At 46.7% G+C, this 17,486-nt stretch overlaps 1 protein-coding gene across 2 annotated transcripts in view; it reads right to left on the bottom strand.

The window, feature by feature from the left end:
• Positions 1–17,486, bottom strand: part of LOC148506615 (complement C2-like) — a 73,323-nt gene that overhangs the window by 33,461 nt on the left and 22,376 nt on the right. For both annotated transcript variants that reach the window (XM_088446579.1, XM_088446580.1), the window contains exons 3-7: positions 9,803–9,985; positions 5,182–5,355; positions 4,647–4,733; positions 2,782–2,921; positions 1,377–1,518 (exon numbers count right to left, since the gene is read on the bottom strand). In XM_088446579.1, the coding sequence (XP_088302705.1) occupies positions 1,377–1,518; positions 2,782–2,921; positions 4,647–4,733; positions 5,182–5,355; positions 9,803–9,985 (726 nt within the window). The remainder of the gene's footprint in view (positions 1–1,376; positions 1,519–2,781; positions 2,922–4,646; positions 4,734–5,181; positions 5,356–9,802; positions 9,986–17,486) is intronic.

Below are 17,486 nucleotides of genomic sequence, written 5' to 3'. Positions count from 1 at the left end.
TAAAGCATGCTGGGAATTGTAGTTTCACAACAGCTGGAGAGCCACAGGTTGGCCAGGCCTGCTCTAAAGTGAGAACATAGAACACTTTGTGTAGGTTATTGTTATGCTCTAGAGTGAGGACACAGAACACTTTGTATAGGTTATTGTTATGCTCTAGAGTGAGAACATAGAACACTTTGTATAGGTTATTGTTATGCTGTAGAGTGAGAACACAGAACACTTTGTATAGGTTATTGTTATGCTCTAGAGTGAGAACATAGAAGACTTTGTATAGGTTATTGTTATGCTCTAGAGTGAGAACATAGAAGACTTTGTGTAGGTTATTGTTATGCTCTAGAGTGAGAACATAGAACACTTTGTGTAGGTTATTGTTATGCTCTAGAGTGAGAACACAGAACACTTTGTATAGGTTATTGTTATGCTCTAGAGTGAGAACATAGAACACTTTGTGTAGGTTATTGTTATGCTCTAGAGTGAGAACATAGAACACTTTGTGTAGGTTATTGTTATGCTGTAGAGTGAGAACACAGAATACTTTGTGTGGGTTATTGTTATGCTCTAGAGTGAGGACACAGAACACTTTGTATAGGTTATTGTTATGCTCTAGAGTGAGAACATAGAACACTTTGTGTAGGTTATTGTTATGCTCTAGAGTGAGGACACAGAACACTTTGTATAGGTTATTGTTATGCTCTAGAGTGAGAACATAGAACACTTTGTGTAGGTTATTGTTATGCTGTAGAGTGAGAACACAGAATACTTTGTGTGGGTTATTGTTATGCTCTAGAGTGAGGACACAGAACACTTTGTATAGGTTATTGTTATGCTCTAGAGTGAGAACATAGAACACTTTGTGTAGGTTATTGTTATGCTCTAGAGTGAGAACACAGAACACTTTGTGTAGGTTATTGTTATGCTCTAGAGTGAGAACACAGAATACTTTGTGTGGGTTATTGTTATGCTGTAGAGTGAGAACACAGAACACTTTGTATAGGTTATTGTTATGCTCTAGAGTGAGAACACAGAACACTTTGTGTAGGTTATTGTTATGCTCTAGAGCAGGGGTAGCCAACCTCGGTCCTCGTGAGCTACCAACAGTTCACGTTTTCCAGACCTCCCAGCTGGTGCACAGGTGTATTCATTACTAACTAACACATTTGAAAAGATCCACAGGTGGAACTAATTATATCACTTGTGATTCTGTGAGGAGCCCTACAAAACATGCACCGTTGGTAGCTCTTGAGGACCAGGGTTGGCTACCACTGCTCTAGAGTGAGGACACAGAACACTTTGTGTAGGTTATCGACTTTTCCTACCACCTTTTCATCTCTCTAAAATTGACAGAAAAGATAAAAAAGCAGAGCAGTGGCTCTCACCTACATAATGGAGATTATTCTCGATCTGATCTAGCACTTCGTCAGGGTCGTCCGATAAATCGTCATAAATCCCCATGATACTTTTAGGCTCCGAAGCATAAGAGAGTATTCCAAATTCTATCTTCATATCAAACTCGCCAAGCTGGAGGCAACAAGAATAAGATGGGGGGGGGGGGGGGGCAGATGTAGCAACGAGGATAAGAGAAGGTAAATGGTTGGCAAGGATCATGATTTTGGAAATGGTTAGTAGAAAAAGTAATTTAATGTAAGACAGATAAAAAAGAATAATGAGATATAGGACCTGGGAGCTCATTCGGACCCGCTCGCTAAGCTACGGACGCTCGATTGCAAAAGGGGCCGGGTATGCACATCAAGCAATCGCACTTTGCGGTGTAAGGACACCCTCTATGTCCTAGAGAGCGATGGCAGTGAATGTATGCAGGACTATAAAACCTCCCACCTGTCACTCGCTGCACACATCATCTCCAGGAAGTGTGTATTTAATCGGGAACATCGAGGACCATCGGAGCTGCTCGCAGCGCTTGTGATAGACCCTACCCTCCTGCGAGCAGTTCAGGCTAAAAAACCACCAAGTGACGTGTTCAATGACGCTACTTTGCTAATTATCCACACCCATTAAACTCAGATTTGGCGCCCAGACACGCCTGCGTTCGCACATCCACACCCCCATTCACAAGCACCTTCCCTTGTTAACACCCACAGACGGCGCAATCTGTCACTCAAAGTAGCAGCCAGCCTGTGTGCAACAAGCGCTCGATTCCCGAAGACTGGCTTGCGCATGCGCATTGCAAATCATACGCATGCGCAGATGTGCGATTACCGGCAAGAGTGAGCGGCCGCTGCTTAGCGATCGGGTCTGAATGAGCTCCCTGATTCAAAGTCGCACACGCAGACACGGCCCTGGCTGTATCTTATGCTAATGTCACAGCCAATTCTCTTACTACTGAGACACCCACTTGCAGTGTCATGCAAAGATACAATTCCATCTCCATGTGTCTTTAAATGTACCATCGATGCAACATCGGACGCACCATCGAAACTTACATCAGTCCTATGGCAGGTACAGTATCTCTGGGCCTGATTCAGACCCGCTCGCGAGCGCTGAGCGCTCGCAGGCGGGTCGAAGTTGGCCCAGTGCGCATGCGCACGAGGGAGCCGGCTGTCGTGCGCATGCGCGAGACCCGGATAGTGACGGCCTGGGTCACGTGTATTTGTCCAAGTTTTATTTCATGGGATCATATACTCTAACTGCTCTTTTATAAATCTGGCTTTAGTTACTGTGGCAGAATAGGTGAGTGACCATTATTTATAAATCATCGCTCATCGTCACACCTGCTATAGGGCCTCAGATGCAGAAATAAAAGCATCAGAGGGTGACACAAACCTTTTGGACAAACTCCATTGTACAGTCCTTGGAGACCTTGAAGTTGACCTCACCGACACTCTGAGAGGCATCTAAGAGGATGTACACATTGAGAATGCCGTCCTTCTCTATCTTTATTGTGCGTCCAGCACCTTTTGGATCTGGAGAGGATGATATGAGAGATAATGAAGTTGTATGAGGCATTTCCAAAGCAAGCATGTATTGAAACGACAAAAAAACAACCCATACCATGTGAATACATATGACTTAATTTTATATTTCTAAAAATGTATAATGGTATCTATCCTTGATGATCACTGGTATTGGTGGGAGGGTAAGGGGGGCACCGTCCGGCTAAGTCATCTACAAATTTTAACCCTGGGTGCTGTGATCACCTGGCACTGGGGAAAGATCTCCGTAATACACCCCAGCCTTTGTCTTTTGGTCTGAGCTCCCAGCTCTGGGCTCTGTCGCAGAGCCTCTGTGATGTTGTGGACCAGAAGTGCCAGAAGTTGTGGACCACGACATCATGACATTGCGACGCAGAGGAGTCGAAGATTTAGGGGTCTACTGTATGTACTAAGCCTTGGGGAGAAATATAGTGGACATAGATAAAGCACTAACCAGTCAGCTCCTAACGGTCATTTTTCAAATACAGCCTGTAAAGTGACAGGAGCTGATTGGTTGGTACTTTATCTCCGTCAACTTTCTCTCTCTTCTAGGCTTAGTACATAGATCCCTTAGTCAGTCAAGTCTTTTATTTTGCCTGAGCCACCCGTTAGATACAATGCAGCTAATAGAGGTATATTGGTTGAGGACAGCTTGGAAAATGCCTGGGCATGATACATTTGACATGAAAAGGCCAATGCATACAATCCCGCATTAATTGATAGAGAAAGGGTCAGAGTTTAATGGCATGTAATTCATTGGGGACCATCCACTGCTGCGGCTCTAATCCACCCCTTTAGCCATTGTGGTGCACCTCACAATTCCACATAATCTGAAGAACCAAAAGTCACAATCCTCTGCTTGACCAGCTCCAGAGGACTTTAGTTTTTTATAGTTTGGTTCCCATTTGACGTTACCGCCATGTTGGCCTCTATCCAAGGTCCCCCAGAAGTCTAAACTTACATGAATCTGGAACACTGCAGGTTTCATGGAGAGCTCATAAGAGACATTTATCTATGTATTGTATTATTAAAAAGGTGTACATAACAATTCCTCCAGTTTGAAAAAAGAAATAAAAATAGGACGTAATTGAACAGAATTAATTTTGTTGCCACATTTTTATTCATAGCACAAAATAGAATATGGTGGAAAAATCTTCACTTCAGTGATCAGACAACTACCGAAACAGGTCTAGATAACCGGCATCTTTCCACCCGTTCTAGTGGACAGGACATACTGCTACTGTAGTCCCACAATGTAAGGAGAGCCGCAGGTTGCCTACACATGGGGTCGTATTCAAATTGAAGCGTGTTTTTGGCGAAAACTTTTCGCCGATGACGTTTGGGTTTTACTCCGTATTCAAGTTGAAAGACTTTCCGCCTAGGCGGAAAGTCAATGCAATGTGATAGGCGAAAAAGTTTCGCCTATGAATAGCAGGCGGAAAAAAGTATCGCGGATCTGCTGTAATGGACTACGGCTCATGGTCGGTGTAAGCAGTCATTATCTGATAGAATACAGCGCTCTAGGCTTTTAGCTGTTGTGTTCCCTAGCTGCTCCATATATAGAGGTATCCCAGCTTCTCAATAAGTATAGAAATGGGTAAAGGAATGTGGTGCGCTCTGGGGCCCTGTTCTAAAATCCTTAATTTATATCCCAACTAAGCAGTCACCAATGATTGTGTGGGAGCTGCGGCTCTGTGTGCGCAATCAACAAATTACCTTTCTTTTCTTTGGTGCTCAAGATCCCAGAAAGTGACCCCGCAAAATGCTCTCCCACTTCTTCAGGTAGGTCAAATGAATAGGGGTCTAAGAGGAAGTAAGAGTTCCAGCCATTATTACGGTAGATACAAGTAACAGGGCGGATAGATGAGCAGATACAGGACTTTAAAATCATGAGTGCTAGAAAGTAGCGGTAGAATGAATGTGCTAAGAGTCAGTGGGTTGAACACAGGAATCGTAGAGGGCGGGGGGCGGGGGTCTATTTACTATGCCTTGGATGAAGATAAAGCGGACGGAGATAAAGTAAAAGTCAACCAGCTCCTAACTGTCATTTTTTATGGCAGTTAGGAGCTGATTGTCTGGTACTTTATCCCCGAACACTTTATCTCTACCCAAGGCTTAGTAAATAGACCCCTAGATACAGAGAAAAATATCAGAATAAAATAGAAGGTGACAAGGTGGAAATGAGAGCATAGCGCATCGCATAGAGCTTGCAAAATGAGAAGAAGTGTTAGCACCTGGGTCCAGGACTCACATTGACAGCTGACTTCAGTCCCGCTCCAGCGCCTGCTCTCTAAACACGTTCTCTGCGCTGACCCCATCAGAGAAAGGCCACCGGCACACCTGTATGAGACGCTCTCATCCACATCATATCGGACCCCTGTTTTTACTGCTCCGGGAGGTGCCCCCGGGTCAGGGCAGTGACCAGCTGTCAGGTACAGCGCGTACAGTTGTGAATAAACGTAACAAAAAAACAGCAACAATGTAATATCTAAACAAACTAGCTAATAAAAATACAATAAAGGACAATAACAAACAACAAAATGATAAATAAATTACACTGTAGTACGCTGTACAACTCTGAGGAAGTTGCTGAAAAGCAATGAAATGCATTAGCCATATAGTAGATATATTGGGGGATCCTCTGCATGCAGTACAGAAAACATTAAAATTGGGATTTTATGAATATGTAATTTTTGGTATATTCACTACTTTGGCAGTATATGTGAGTGTAGAAGGGTAAAAGATTCCATCAGAAAGTACAGACAATAGTAATGGTCATCAGTACAGGGGCGTATCTATAATGGGCGCAGGGTGTGCGGTGCACAAGGGCACACCCTGCACCCATATTATCTAACACTTACCTCTCCGAGGTCCCGCGTCGGGTGTCTCAGCGCCGCACAAAACATAGAAAATCGCTGGGAAAATGGTGGCCCCGCCATTTCCCCGGCGATCTGCGCATGCACAGTAGACTCTGGGCACACTCTAGTGCCCAGAGTCTACTGATGTTGCGGTGGCCGGCCAGCTGCGTCAGTCGGCTGCCAGCTATCCGGGCGAGAGGAGGGGGCAGCGGACCGGGAATGCACACGGGCCCCCTCCTTTCTTAAGATGCCCCTGCATCAATAACAAGTATTAGCATTAAACAGAGGGCCTGATTCAGGTCCAGACGGTAAATCAATGCAGCACGCAGAGTTTCCGATGTTTGGAAAACTTTGCATGCACAGGAAATGAACTGCGCAAGTGACGGTAGGGTCCTGCGTCCTCACACACAATACGGTTGCAGACGTCAAGTGAGTGACAGTCTGCTGCTTTTTGTGGGTGGGGGGGCAGCGCCAGCCTATGTTCCTGGAAATGGGGGCGTGTCTCCCCTGTTTGCCTGGCAGTGCCGAGGTCACGGTCTGCGTTGTTGGACTCAGATTTCCTGGCCTCGCAAGAAGGTTGAGTAAGCTTCGGCTTCTGCAGCCTGACCAAAGCAGCAAACACGATGGTGATCAAAGGAAGCGTCTACGGACGCTGCACTCGGATAGCAGTTGCATGCGGGAGGTGTCTATTTCCTACAGACACCTCCTGATGCATTTTAATTTATGTGGACGCTATTGCGCAGCCGTATCCTTGTGATTGTGCGAGACCGTCCATATCTGAATCAGGCCCAAGGTCCATTAGGCCCAAGGTCCATTGCTCTCATGTATGACTGGACACCATTGGAATTAAATGTCCTGTGAATAGTGAACTGTTTATTTAAGACTGATCAGATTCATAACTATATGGTCACCATTAGTGGCGGCTCCATAGGTGAGGCTGCAGCACAGTTCAAAAGTCAAATAGGGGAGCCACACCAACTGCCACCCCAAACACTGCCAAACATCACTGGCTGGGACTCACTGGCAGTTGGGTGACTCCCCTATTTGAATTTTAGACTGTGCTGCAGTCCCACCTATGGAGCCGCCTCTGTTCCCCATATTGGCCTTTACCTAATGAGATTTTTTACTTCCATCTTCTGTGACTTAGATATATTGCCTCCGATCCCTGTGTTGTTCCTGCATCAGTCCTGCCTGTGTGTAACAATCGTGATAAATCAGACTATTAGGGGCCTGTTTATCATTAACGCAACAATGTTTGGGCTAATGAACTTTCTGTATCACATGTCTTCTGAATTTATCATGGTTTCCCAGGAAGAAGAACGGCTTCAAAAACCTGATGTCCAAGTGAAGTTGTAGATTGCACTGTGTAACGTATAGTTGTAGATTTGAAAAACTTCACGGTTTTATTTGGAGATGTGCCGAATTAAAATGGGCATGCACACTGAGTTTAAACAGTGCCGATGAAGCAGAGCCCGCCCTAGGCATAGACAAACTAAGCAAATGCCTAGGGGCACCCAAGCCTGCCTAGGGCCCGCAGAGGTTTGGGGCAGGCACAGCCGGGGCACCTGCTGCTGGCTGGGCAGAGTCTATGGCAGCTGTTACTGTCACTGTGCCGCGTCCATGATCGGAGTTCAGCTGACAGCTCTGATCAGGCCTGGCAGCAGCGAAGAGTGAGCGGGCAGCAGTTGTTTGCAGGGATGGGGGACCTGGACGATGGCTAGTGGTTAGCGCGGGTGCTGTGCTGGGAGAGGGGTTATGGCTGCTGTGCTGGGAGAGGTGGCATGTGCTGGGACAGAGGTGCTGGGTGAGGAATACTGTGCTGGTAGAAGGGTGCTGTACTGTGATCTGTGCTGGGTGATGGGTGCTGGGAGCGCAGCACAAAGGGGAAGAGCAACACTACAGTGAGACTACGCCCCTTCTGTGAGGCCACACACTTTTTCAGGATTCTATGGGGGGGCACCACCCAAATTCTTGCCTAGGGCACTAATTTGACTAGGGCTGGCTCTGCGATGAAGCCCACGATGTGAAAGGGATGATCGAGACCTGCTGATATTAGTCATAACCATAGGCACATGCAGGGGGGGGGGGGGGGGGTTCCCAGTTGCCTGGAAACCCTGCTCCCTAGCCCACAACATGATGACCACAACAGAAATAGCATATAATACTAAAGTTGCATGTTTTGAAGATTGCGTCAGTGTCACAAATAAAATAATTAGCACTACAGTACGTTTTGAGCTATTAAAATGTGTCTGTCAGTAATGAATACACCTGTGCACCAACTAGGAGATCTGGAAAACATGCACTGTTAGGGGTACACTGAAATAGACCAATTATAGGGTCAGTTATTAATACTGTATAATAATACACTATCCAGTACATAAGGAGACCAATCTGTACATCTATGTCCAGGGCAGTGCAAGGTTCATATTCTGCAATCACGCGCTGTGTAGGTCAATGTCTTGTTCAAAGTTTATACAACTGGCGGCAATACAAATGAAAAACTGGAAATATACCAAGGAAAACCCATTTGTGTTGTCCAGTATTATCAGATTTGTCTACAAACTTCAAAATGAGACTTCCTGGCTCTCAATTATTCCAGCTACTTAATCCTCTATATGTTACTATGGCCCTCATTCAGAGCCGTTCGCTATTTGCATTCGTTCGTTCAAAAACAAGGGGTGGCTATTCAAATGATCCGTTCGCACATTGCAGTCTGTTCACACCTCTAAGTCTGAACGAGCGTGCAAAACATACGCTCTTTTATTTCTTAAAAACGCCCCCTGGCCGCTCGCACCATACGTCATGTCCGCTATTTATTAGATTAATCGAGTACATCGAACAGGATATGAACTGCTCGCTATTCTTGTGGTTGGTTTTTTCAACCGCTATTTTGCGAGCAGTTCTGAGTTAAAAAAACCCAAATTACGTGGTCATTGACGCTGCTATATTAATTATGCACACCCATAAAACGCCCGTTTTGACCTTTAAGCACGCCTGCGTTCTGATCTCCACTCCCTGTTTTCAAGCACCTTCCCCTGTTACCACCCACATACGCCTCATTCTGTCACTCAAAATAGCAGGCACTCGCTATATTGCGTACAAACGATTTTCGGCCGCACTGACTGGTTCGCGCATGCGTACTAAAAACCGTACGCATGCGCAGATGTGCGAACATCGCTCGGAACGAGCGTACTGCCGCTAGCGAGTGGCTCTGAATGAGGGCCTATATTCACTTCTCTGTATATCTACTATACAGGTCTAAAGCCAGGTACACACTAGACGACCTTGTGTACCCGTCCGACGGAAGATGCGATGAAAGACATATCTTGCGGTCCGTACACACCACATTATCAGGTGAACAAACGCACAATATGTCATTCCTCCTCTGCATCCATATGCATGGGATAGTCAGTCGCATCCTAACATTGAGAAGGATGTACGGCAGATCTGAGGATGCGACGAACGCTGCCGCCGGAGCGAGCATAGTGCGTACGCACTGGACGATATGATGCTCCGATCCGTCGGAATACAACAAATCATTAAAAAAAAATTGTCTAGTGTGTACCCAGCTTAAGTTTATTTTAATGGTTCATTGTATGAGATAGGTGAATGTTTAACCCTCTCAAAACCCCTATGATCCTGGTGACTGTCGGATAAGTGGAGCAGTTACGAATTGTCCAAAGCTGCAATCCTGATGGAATGTAATATGATCTGTGGGAACCTATTACAATATGGAAGCATAACAGTTGGATCAACTATCTTTGGTTACATTTAGAATTCTGCATTTGATCAATCCTCTTACTTAATTGAATCAGCATCTATATGTATTAATCTGGTCTATTGATCCCAGCTGGAGTAGAAGTGGTCCTTCCTTGGCCATTTGAGTGATTACTTGCTTTGAAGCGGACTTCTATGGTGATCACCAATAGCTACACTCCCCTGGACTATCGTGATTTGAATACTGTAGGTAGCACTCGCCTTTCCATAAACAGGTCAGTAAAATCGGCTGCTCACCTCCATCATCACAGACTGCGGTCCCTCCACTCCACTTTCCATTTATCTTACACGTTCTTTTGATGGATCCTCTGGAAATATACCCATCGTCACACATGAAGGTGATATTCATTCCTACCAGGTAAGGCCCCCTGGGGTAAAAGCCTCCGTTTTCAAATACCAGAGGTTCAGGACATCTAATTTCTGAAAACAGAATAGAGAGATTCCAGGCAGCTGATATAACGGTACAGGATACATTTACACTCATTCTTACAGCCACAGCATTAAATGTAAATGTCAGTTGCCATAAGTGGTAAATTTCCATTACCAACAGGTGCCCATTACCATCCCTCTTTGGTACTTCTTACCATCACTAGTAAATACCTATTACCACACCCAGAGAGCACCTATTACAGTACCCAGTCATACATATTACCATACCAAGTAAGTACTAATTCCCATCACTAATAAACACCTATTACCGTACACAGTAAGTACGTATTACCATACCCTTACCATAACTAGTAAGTACCTATTACCATACCCTTACCATAACTAGTAAGTACCTATTACCATACCCTTACCATAACTAGTAAGTACCTATTACCATACCCTTACCATAACTAGTAAGTACCTATTACCATAGCCTTACCATAAATAGTAAGTACCTATTACCATACCCTTACCATAAATAGTAAGTAAGTACCTATTACCATACCCAGTAAAGACCTATTGCTATAACCAGTAAGTGTTCATCATCAGCCCTAGAAAATTACTTTTATTGAGCAGGATACACTATTGCGTTTTTTTGCGGCCAAACCCCAGAAAATTAAGTTTTTGGAGGTTTGGCCACTTAACGCCTACGCACCAAGCCACGGAGTGCAATACATTTGATGGCATTTCCCAATAGAAACCTATGGGCTTCTATTCGTGACTCCCCCCTGGTTAGGGATCCAATCGGATTGCTCCCAGCATCCCACCCCCCGCAGCGCATGTATTCTTCTGCACATGCCCAGAAGGATGCCAGAGAGACTTCTGGGTCATAAACCCAGAAGTGCTTCTATCTCATAGGACAACGGACAACTCTTACCGGGAGAGCTGTGCTTTGTGATTTTATTCATTCATACCGGCGTTATTTACATCGGCATGCATGCGATGAATGGCAGGATGCATCCAGCCCATTATCCTAACACTATTACATTTCATTGCCATCTGCAGCAATGTCCCCCCTAATTTTGGGGCAAATTATTTTTCTGGTGAGAAAAGGTCTTTAAGTTTATTGTAATTAAAGATTGACAAGCGCTGAGCCACATATTAGAGCGTGAGGGTTCATCAGAGGATAGTGGGTAGGGATCCAAGTTCTAAGTGAAATAGTGCCCTCAGTTAATTGGCAGCGGCTGCATTGTATTGCAATAACATCGGTGGCCATAATAAAATGTTACAACACTAACCGCAATTGTTAAACAATAGCAGTTCTAAAATATTTTGTGTTACATCTAAACCAGACTCCTCTTAATCATTCTTAGAAAGAATGATGATACCATTACTAAAAAATATATAAAGGTGTAACATACAATACAATGGTTACTCCATAAGGACTGGAGTGCTAACGTTCATCCTAAAATAGATTATGATCCAACCAATGGACCTCTCAATACAATCCTATATGAATATTCATAGATCATGAAAATTAGGATGAGGGAGGGGCAAAAGGAAAGCAATGATCTCAAACCTCAATCAGCTCCAGTCATTTTTCAAACATAGCCTGTAAAATGACAGTTAGGAGCTGATCGGTTGGTACTTTACATTGGTTCTGTTCCTTCCATGCTCTAAAAATCTACTATTGATCATTCTTGTTGTTCTACCAACATACTGCAGATGACACCCGCATTCTACTACATAGATAACATAAGTTGTGTTACAGTTGATAAAAGTGTTGATAGGAGATTGTTCTACTGTAATATTAGATTATACCATCTTAATCCTTTTGGACATCTGTGAGCAAGTCAAACATCTTGTGGCTCCACATTTATAACAATATTTTGGGTGTATATTGAGCCAAGAGTCATTCTTTAAAGCCACTAAATCTTCTAGTTTTAAAATGTATTGGAGCTAGACTGGTCTTCAAACTTTCCGTCCGTTTAAAAACAACAATAGGTTTATTGGGAATAGAGCCCTGTAATAGATTATCTGTTAAAAGGACAGATTTTTTTTTTTATTATTTACAGTTCTAATTTTGACTGCCACCACAACTGCCAGCCACCTGTTGCACAGATACCACCCACAACTGTCAGTCACCTGTTGCACAGATACCACCCACAACTACCAGCCACCTGTTGCACAGATACCCCCCACAACTGTCAGTCACCTGTTGCACAGATACCATGTACAACTGCCAGGCACCTGTTGCACAGATACCACCTGCAACTATCAGTCACCTGTTGCACAGATACCATGCACAACTGCCAGGCACCTGTTGCACAGATACCACCTGCAACTATCAGTCACCTGTTGCACAGTTACCATCCACAACTGCCAGCCACCTGTTGCACAGATACCACTCACCACTGTTAGACACCTGTTGCACAGATACCACCCACAACTACCAGCCACCTGTTGCACAGGTACCATCCACAACTGCCAGCCACCTGTTGCACAGATACCCCCCACAACTGTCAGTCACCTGTTGCACAGATACCACCCACAACTACCAGCCACCTGTTGCACAGATACCACCCACAACTGTCAGTCACCTGTTGCACAGATACCACCCACAACTACCAGCCACCTGTTGCACAGATACCCCCCACAACTGTCAGTCACCTGTTGCACAGATACCATGTACAACTGCCAGGCACCTGTTGCACAGATACCACCTGCAACTATCAGTCACCTGTTGCACAGATACCATGCACAACTGCCAGCCACCTGTTGCACAGATACCACTCACCACTGTTAGACACCTGTTGCACAGATACCACCCACAACTACCAGCCACCTGTTGCACAGGTACCATCCACAACTGCCAGCCACCTGTTGCACAGATACCCCCCACAACTGTCAGTCACCTGTTGCACAGATACCATGCACAACTGCCAGCCACCTGTTGCACAGATACCACTCACCACTGTTAGACACCTGTTGCACAGATACCACCCACAACTACCAGCCACCTGTTGCACAGGTACCATCCACAACTGCCAGCCACCTGTTGCACAGATGCCACCCTTAACTGCCAGCCACCTGTTGCACAGATACCACCCACAACTGGCAGCCAGCTGTTGCACAGGTACCATCCACAACTGCCAGCCACCTGTTGCACAGATGCCACCCTTAACTGCCAGCCACCTGTTGCACAGATACCGCCCACAACTGTCAGATACCTGTTGCATAGAGATATCACCTACAACGTCCAGCCACCTGTTGCACAGATACCACCCACAACTGCCAGCCACCTGTTGCACAGATACCACCCTTAACTGCCAGCCACCTGTTCCACAGATATCACCCACAACTGTCAGAAACCTGTTGCATAGAGATATCACCTACAACGTCCAGCCACCTGTTGCACAGATACCACCCGCAACTGTCAGTCACCTGTTGCACAGATACCTTGCACCACTGCCAGCCACCTGTTGCACAGATACCACTCACCACTGTTAGACACCTGTTGCACAGATACCACCCACAACTGCCAGCCACCTGTTGCACAGATACCACCCACAACTGCCAGCTACTTGTTGCAGAAATACCACCCACAACTGTTAGACACCTGTTGCACAGGTACCATCCACAACTGCCAGCCACCTGTTGCACAGATACCACCCACAACTACCAGCCACCTGTTGCACAGATACCGCCCACAACTGTCAGAAACCTGTTGCATAGAGATATCACCTACAACGTCCAGCCACCTGTTGCACAGATACCACCCGCAACTGTCAGTCACCTGTTGCACAGATACCTTGCACCACTGCCAGCCACCTGTTGCACAGATACCACTCACCACTGTTAGACACCTGTTGCACAGATACCACCCACAACTGCCAGCCACCTGTTGCACAGATACCACCCACAACTGCCAGCTACTTGTTGCACAAATACCACCCACAACTGTTAGACACCTGTTGCACAGGTACCATCCACAACTGCCAGCCACCTGTTGCACAGATACCACCCACAACTACCAGCCACCTGTTGCACAGATACCACCCACAACTGTCAGTCACCTGTTGCACAGATACCATGTACAACTGCCAGGCACCTGTTGCACAGATACCACTCACCACTGTTAGACACCTGTTGCACAGATACCACCCACAACTACCAGCCACCTGTTGCACAGGTACCATCCACAACTGCCAGCCACCTGTTGCACAGATGCCACCCTTAACTGCCAGCCACCTGTTGCACAGACACCACCCACAACTGGCAGCCAGCTGTTGCACAGATACCGCCCACAACTGTCAGATACCTGTTGCATAGAGATATCACCTACAACGTCCAGCCACCTGTTGCACAGATACCAACCACAACTGCCAGCCACCTCTTGCACAGATACCACCCACAACTGCCAGCCACCTGTTGCACAGATACCACCCTTAACTGCCAGCCACCTGTTGCACAGATATCACCCACAACTGGCAGTCACCTGTTGCACAGATAACGCCCACAACTGTCAGAAACCTGTTGCATAGAGATATCACCTACAACATCCAGCCACCTGTTGCACAGATACCACCCGCAACTGTCAGTCACCTGTTGCACAGATACCTTGCACCACTGCCAGCCACCTGTTGCACAGATACCACTCACCACTGTTAGACACCTGTTGCACAGATACCACCCACAACTGCCAGCCACCTGTTGCACAGATACCACCCACAACTGCCAGCTACTTGTTGCACAAATACCACCCACAACTGTTAGACACCTGTTGCACAGGTACCATCCACAACTGCCAGCCACCTGTTGCACAGATACCACCCACAACTGTCAGTCACCTGTTGCACAGATACCATGTACAACTGCCAGGCACCTGTTGCACAGATACCACCTGCAACTATCAGTCACCTGTTGCACAGATACCACCCACAACTACCAGCCACCTGTTGCACAGATACCACCCACAACTGTCAGTCACCTGTTGCACAGATACCATGCACAACTGCCAGCCACCTGTTGCACAGATACCACTCACCACTGTTAGACACCTGTTGCACAGATACCACCCACAACTACCAGCCACCTGTTGCACAGGTACCATCCACAACTGCCAGCCACCTGATGCACAGATGCCACCCTTAACTGCCAGCCACCTGTTGCACAGACACCACCCACAACTGGCAGCCAGCTGTTGCACAGATACCGCCCACAACTGTCAGATAACTGTTGCATAGAGATATCATGTACAACGTCCAGCCACCTGTTGCACAGATACCAACCACAACTGCCAGCCACCTCTTGCACAGATACCACCCACAACTGCCAGCCACCTGTTGCACAGATACCACCCTTAACTGCCAGCCACCTGTTGCACAGATATCACCCACAACTGGCAGTCACCTGTTGCACAGATAACGCCCACAACTGTCAGAAACCTGCTGCATAGAGATATCACCTACAACGTCCAGCCACCTGTTGCACAGATACCACCTGCAACTATCAGTCACCTGTTGCACAGATACCACCCACAACTACCAGCCACCTGTTGCACAGATACCACCCACAACTGTCAGTCACCTGTTGCACAGATACCATGCACAACTGCCAGCCACCTGTTGCACAGATACCACTCACCACTGTTAGACACCTGTTGCACAGATACCACCCACAACTACCAGCCACCTGTTGCACAGGTACCATCCACAACTGCCAGCCACCTATTGCACAGATGCCACCCTTAACTGCCAGCCACCTGTTGCACAGACACCACCCACAACTGGCAGCCAGCTGTTACACAGATACCGCCCACAACTGTCAGATACCTGTTGCATAGAGATATCACCTACAACGTCCAGCCACCTGTTGCACAGATACCAACCACAACTGCCAGCCACCTCTTGCACAGATACCACCCACAACTGCCAGCCACCTGTTGCACAGATACCACCCTTAACTGCCAGCCACCTGTTGCACAGATATCACCCACAACTGGCAGTCACCTGTTGCACAGATAACGCCCACAACTGTCAGAAACCTGCTGCATAGAGATATCACCTACAACGTCCAGCCACCTGTTGCACAGATACCACCCGCAACTGTCAGTCACCTGTTGCACAGATACCTTGCACCACTGCCAGCCACCTGTTGCACAGATACCACCCACAACTGCCAGCCACCTGTTGCACAGATACCACCCACAACTGCCAGCTACTTGTTGCACAAATACCACCCACAACTGCCAGCCACCTGTTGCACAGATACCACCCACAACTGCCAGCCACCTGTTGCACAGATACCACCCACAACTGCCAGCTACTTGTTGCACAAATACCACTCACAACTGTCAGATACCTGTTGCATAGAGATATCACCTACAACGTCCAGCCACCTGTTGCACAGATACCAACCACAACTGCCAGCCACCTCTTGCACAGATACCACCCACAACTGCCAGCCACCTGTTGCACAGATACCACCCTTAACTGCCAGCCACCTGTTGCACAGATATCACCCACAACTGGCAGTCACCTGTTGCACAGATAACGCCCACAACTGTCAGAAACCTGCTGCATAGAGATATCACCTACAACGTCCAGCCACCTGTTGCACAGATACCACCCACAACTGCCAGCTACTTGTTGCACAAATACCACCCACAACTGTTAGACACCTGTTGCACAGGTACCATCCACAACTGCCAGCCACCTGTTGCACAGATACCACCCTTAACTGCCAGCCACCTGTTGCACAGATACCACCCACAACTGGCAGTCAGCTGTTGCACAGATACCGCCCACAACTGTCAGAAACCTGTTGCATAGAGATCACCTACAACGTCCAGCCACCTGTTGCACAAATACCAACCACAACTGCCAGCCACCTCTTGCATAGATATCACCTACAACTTCCTGCCACCTGTTGCACAGATACCACCAACTACTGTTAGACACCTGTTGCACAGATACCACCCACACTGTTAGACACCTGGCAGGCACTGGTTTCAAAATATCCAACTATGTAGCAACAATCTGTGGCTGCATAGACTTACAGCGACCCCCCTCTCCTGGTGCCTACGTGTTGCACTCCATATGCTTTATGGTCAGTAAATGCTATGAGTGAATGCTTATTGGTCTTACAACTAGAACACAGGTTCTCAAACTCGTTCCTCAGGACCCCAAACAGTGCATGTTTTCCAGTTCTCCTCACAGAAGGTGAAATAATTAGCACCATCTGTGGATCTTTTAAAATGTGTCAGTGAGTAATGAATACACCTGTGCACCTGCTGGATGACCTGGAAAACGTGACCTGTGTGGGGTCCTGAGAACCGAGTTTGAGAACCTCTGAGCTAGAAGCAGTGTGAAGTGCTAGACGCACTCCTGAGTCATATAGATCCAGTAACCTAAGCTATGGATGACTATGGACATCACCTGCATTAACCTGCCATCCTAACTGGGCACTAAAGGGGGTTTCCACCTCCAGATGATGAATGGCCTGTAATGTCCTCTTGCAACTTTTATTAAATGCATTGCTATATATATCT

Source organism: Taudactylus pleione, unplaced genomic scaffold (assembly GCF_031769625.1).
Source record: "Taudactylus pleione unplaced genomic scaffold, aTauple2 ptg000400l, whole genome shotgun sequence".
NCBI lineage: Eukaryota > Metazoa > Chordata > Amphibia > Anura > Myobatrachidae > Taudactylus > Taudactylus pleione.
The sequence above is the reverse complement of the archived record's forward strand: the minus strand, read 5'-3'. Positions and strand labels throughout refer to the sequence as shown.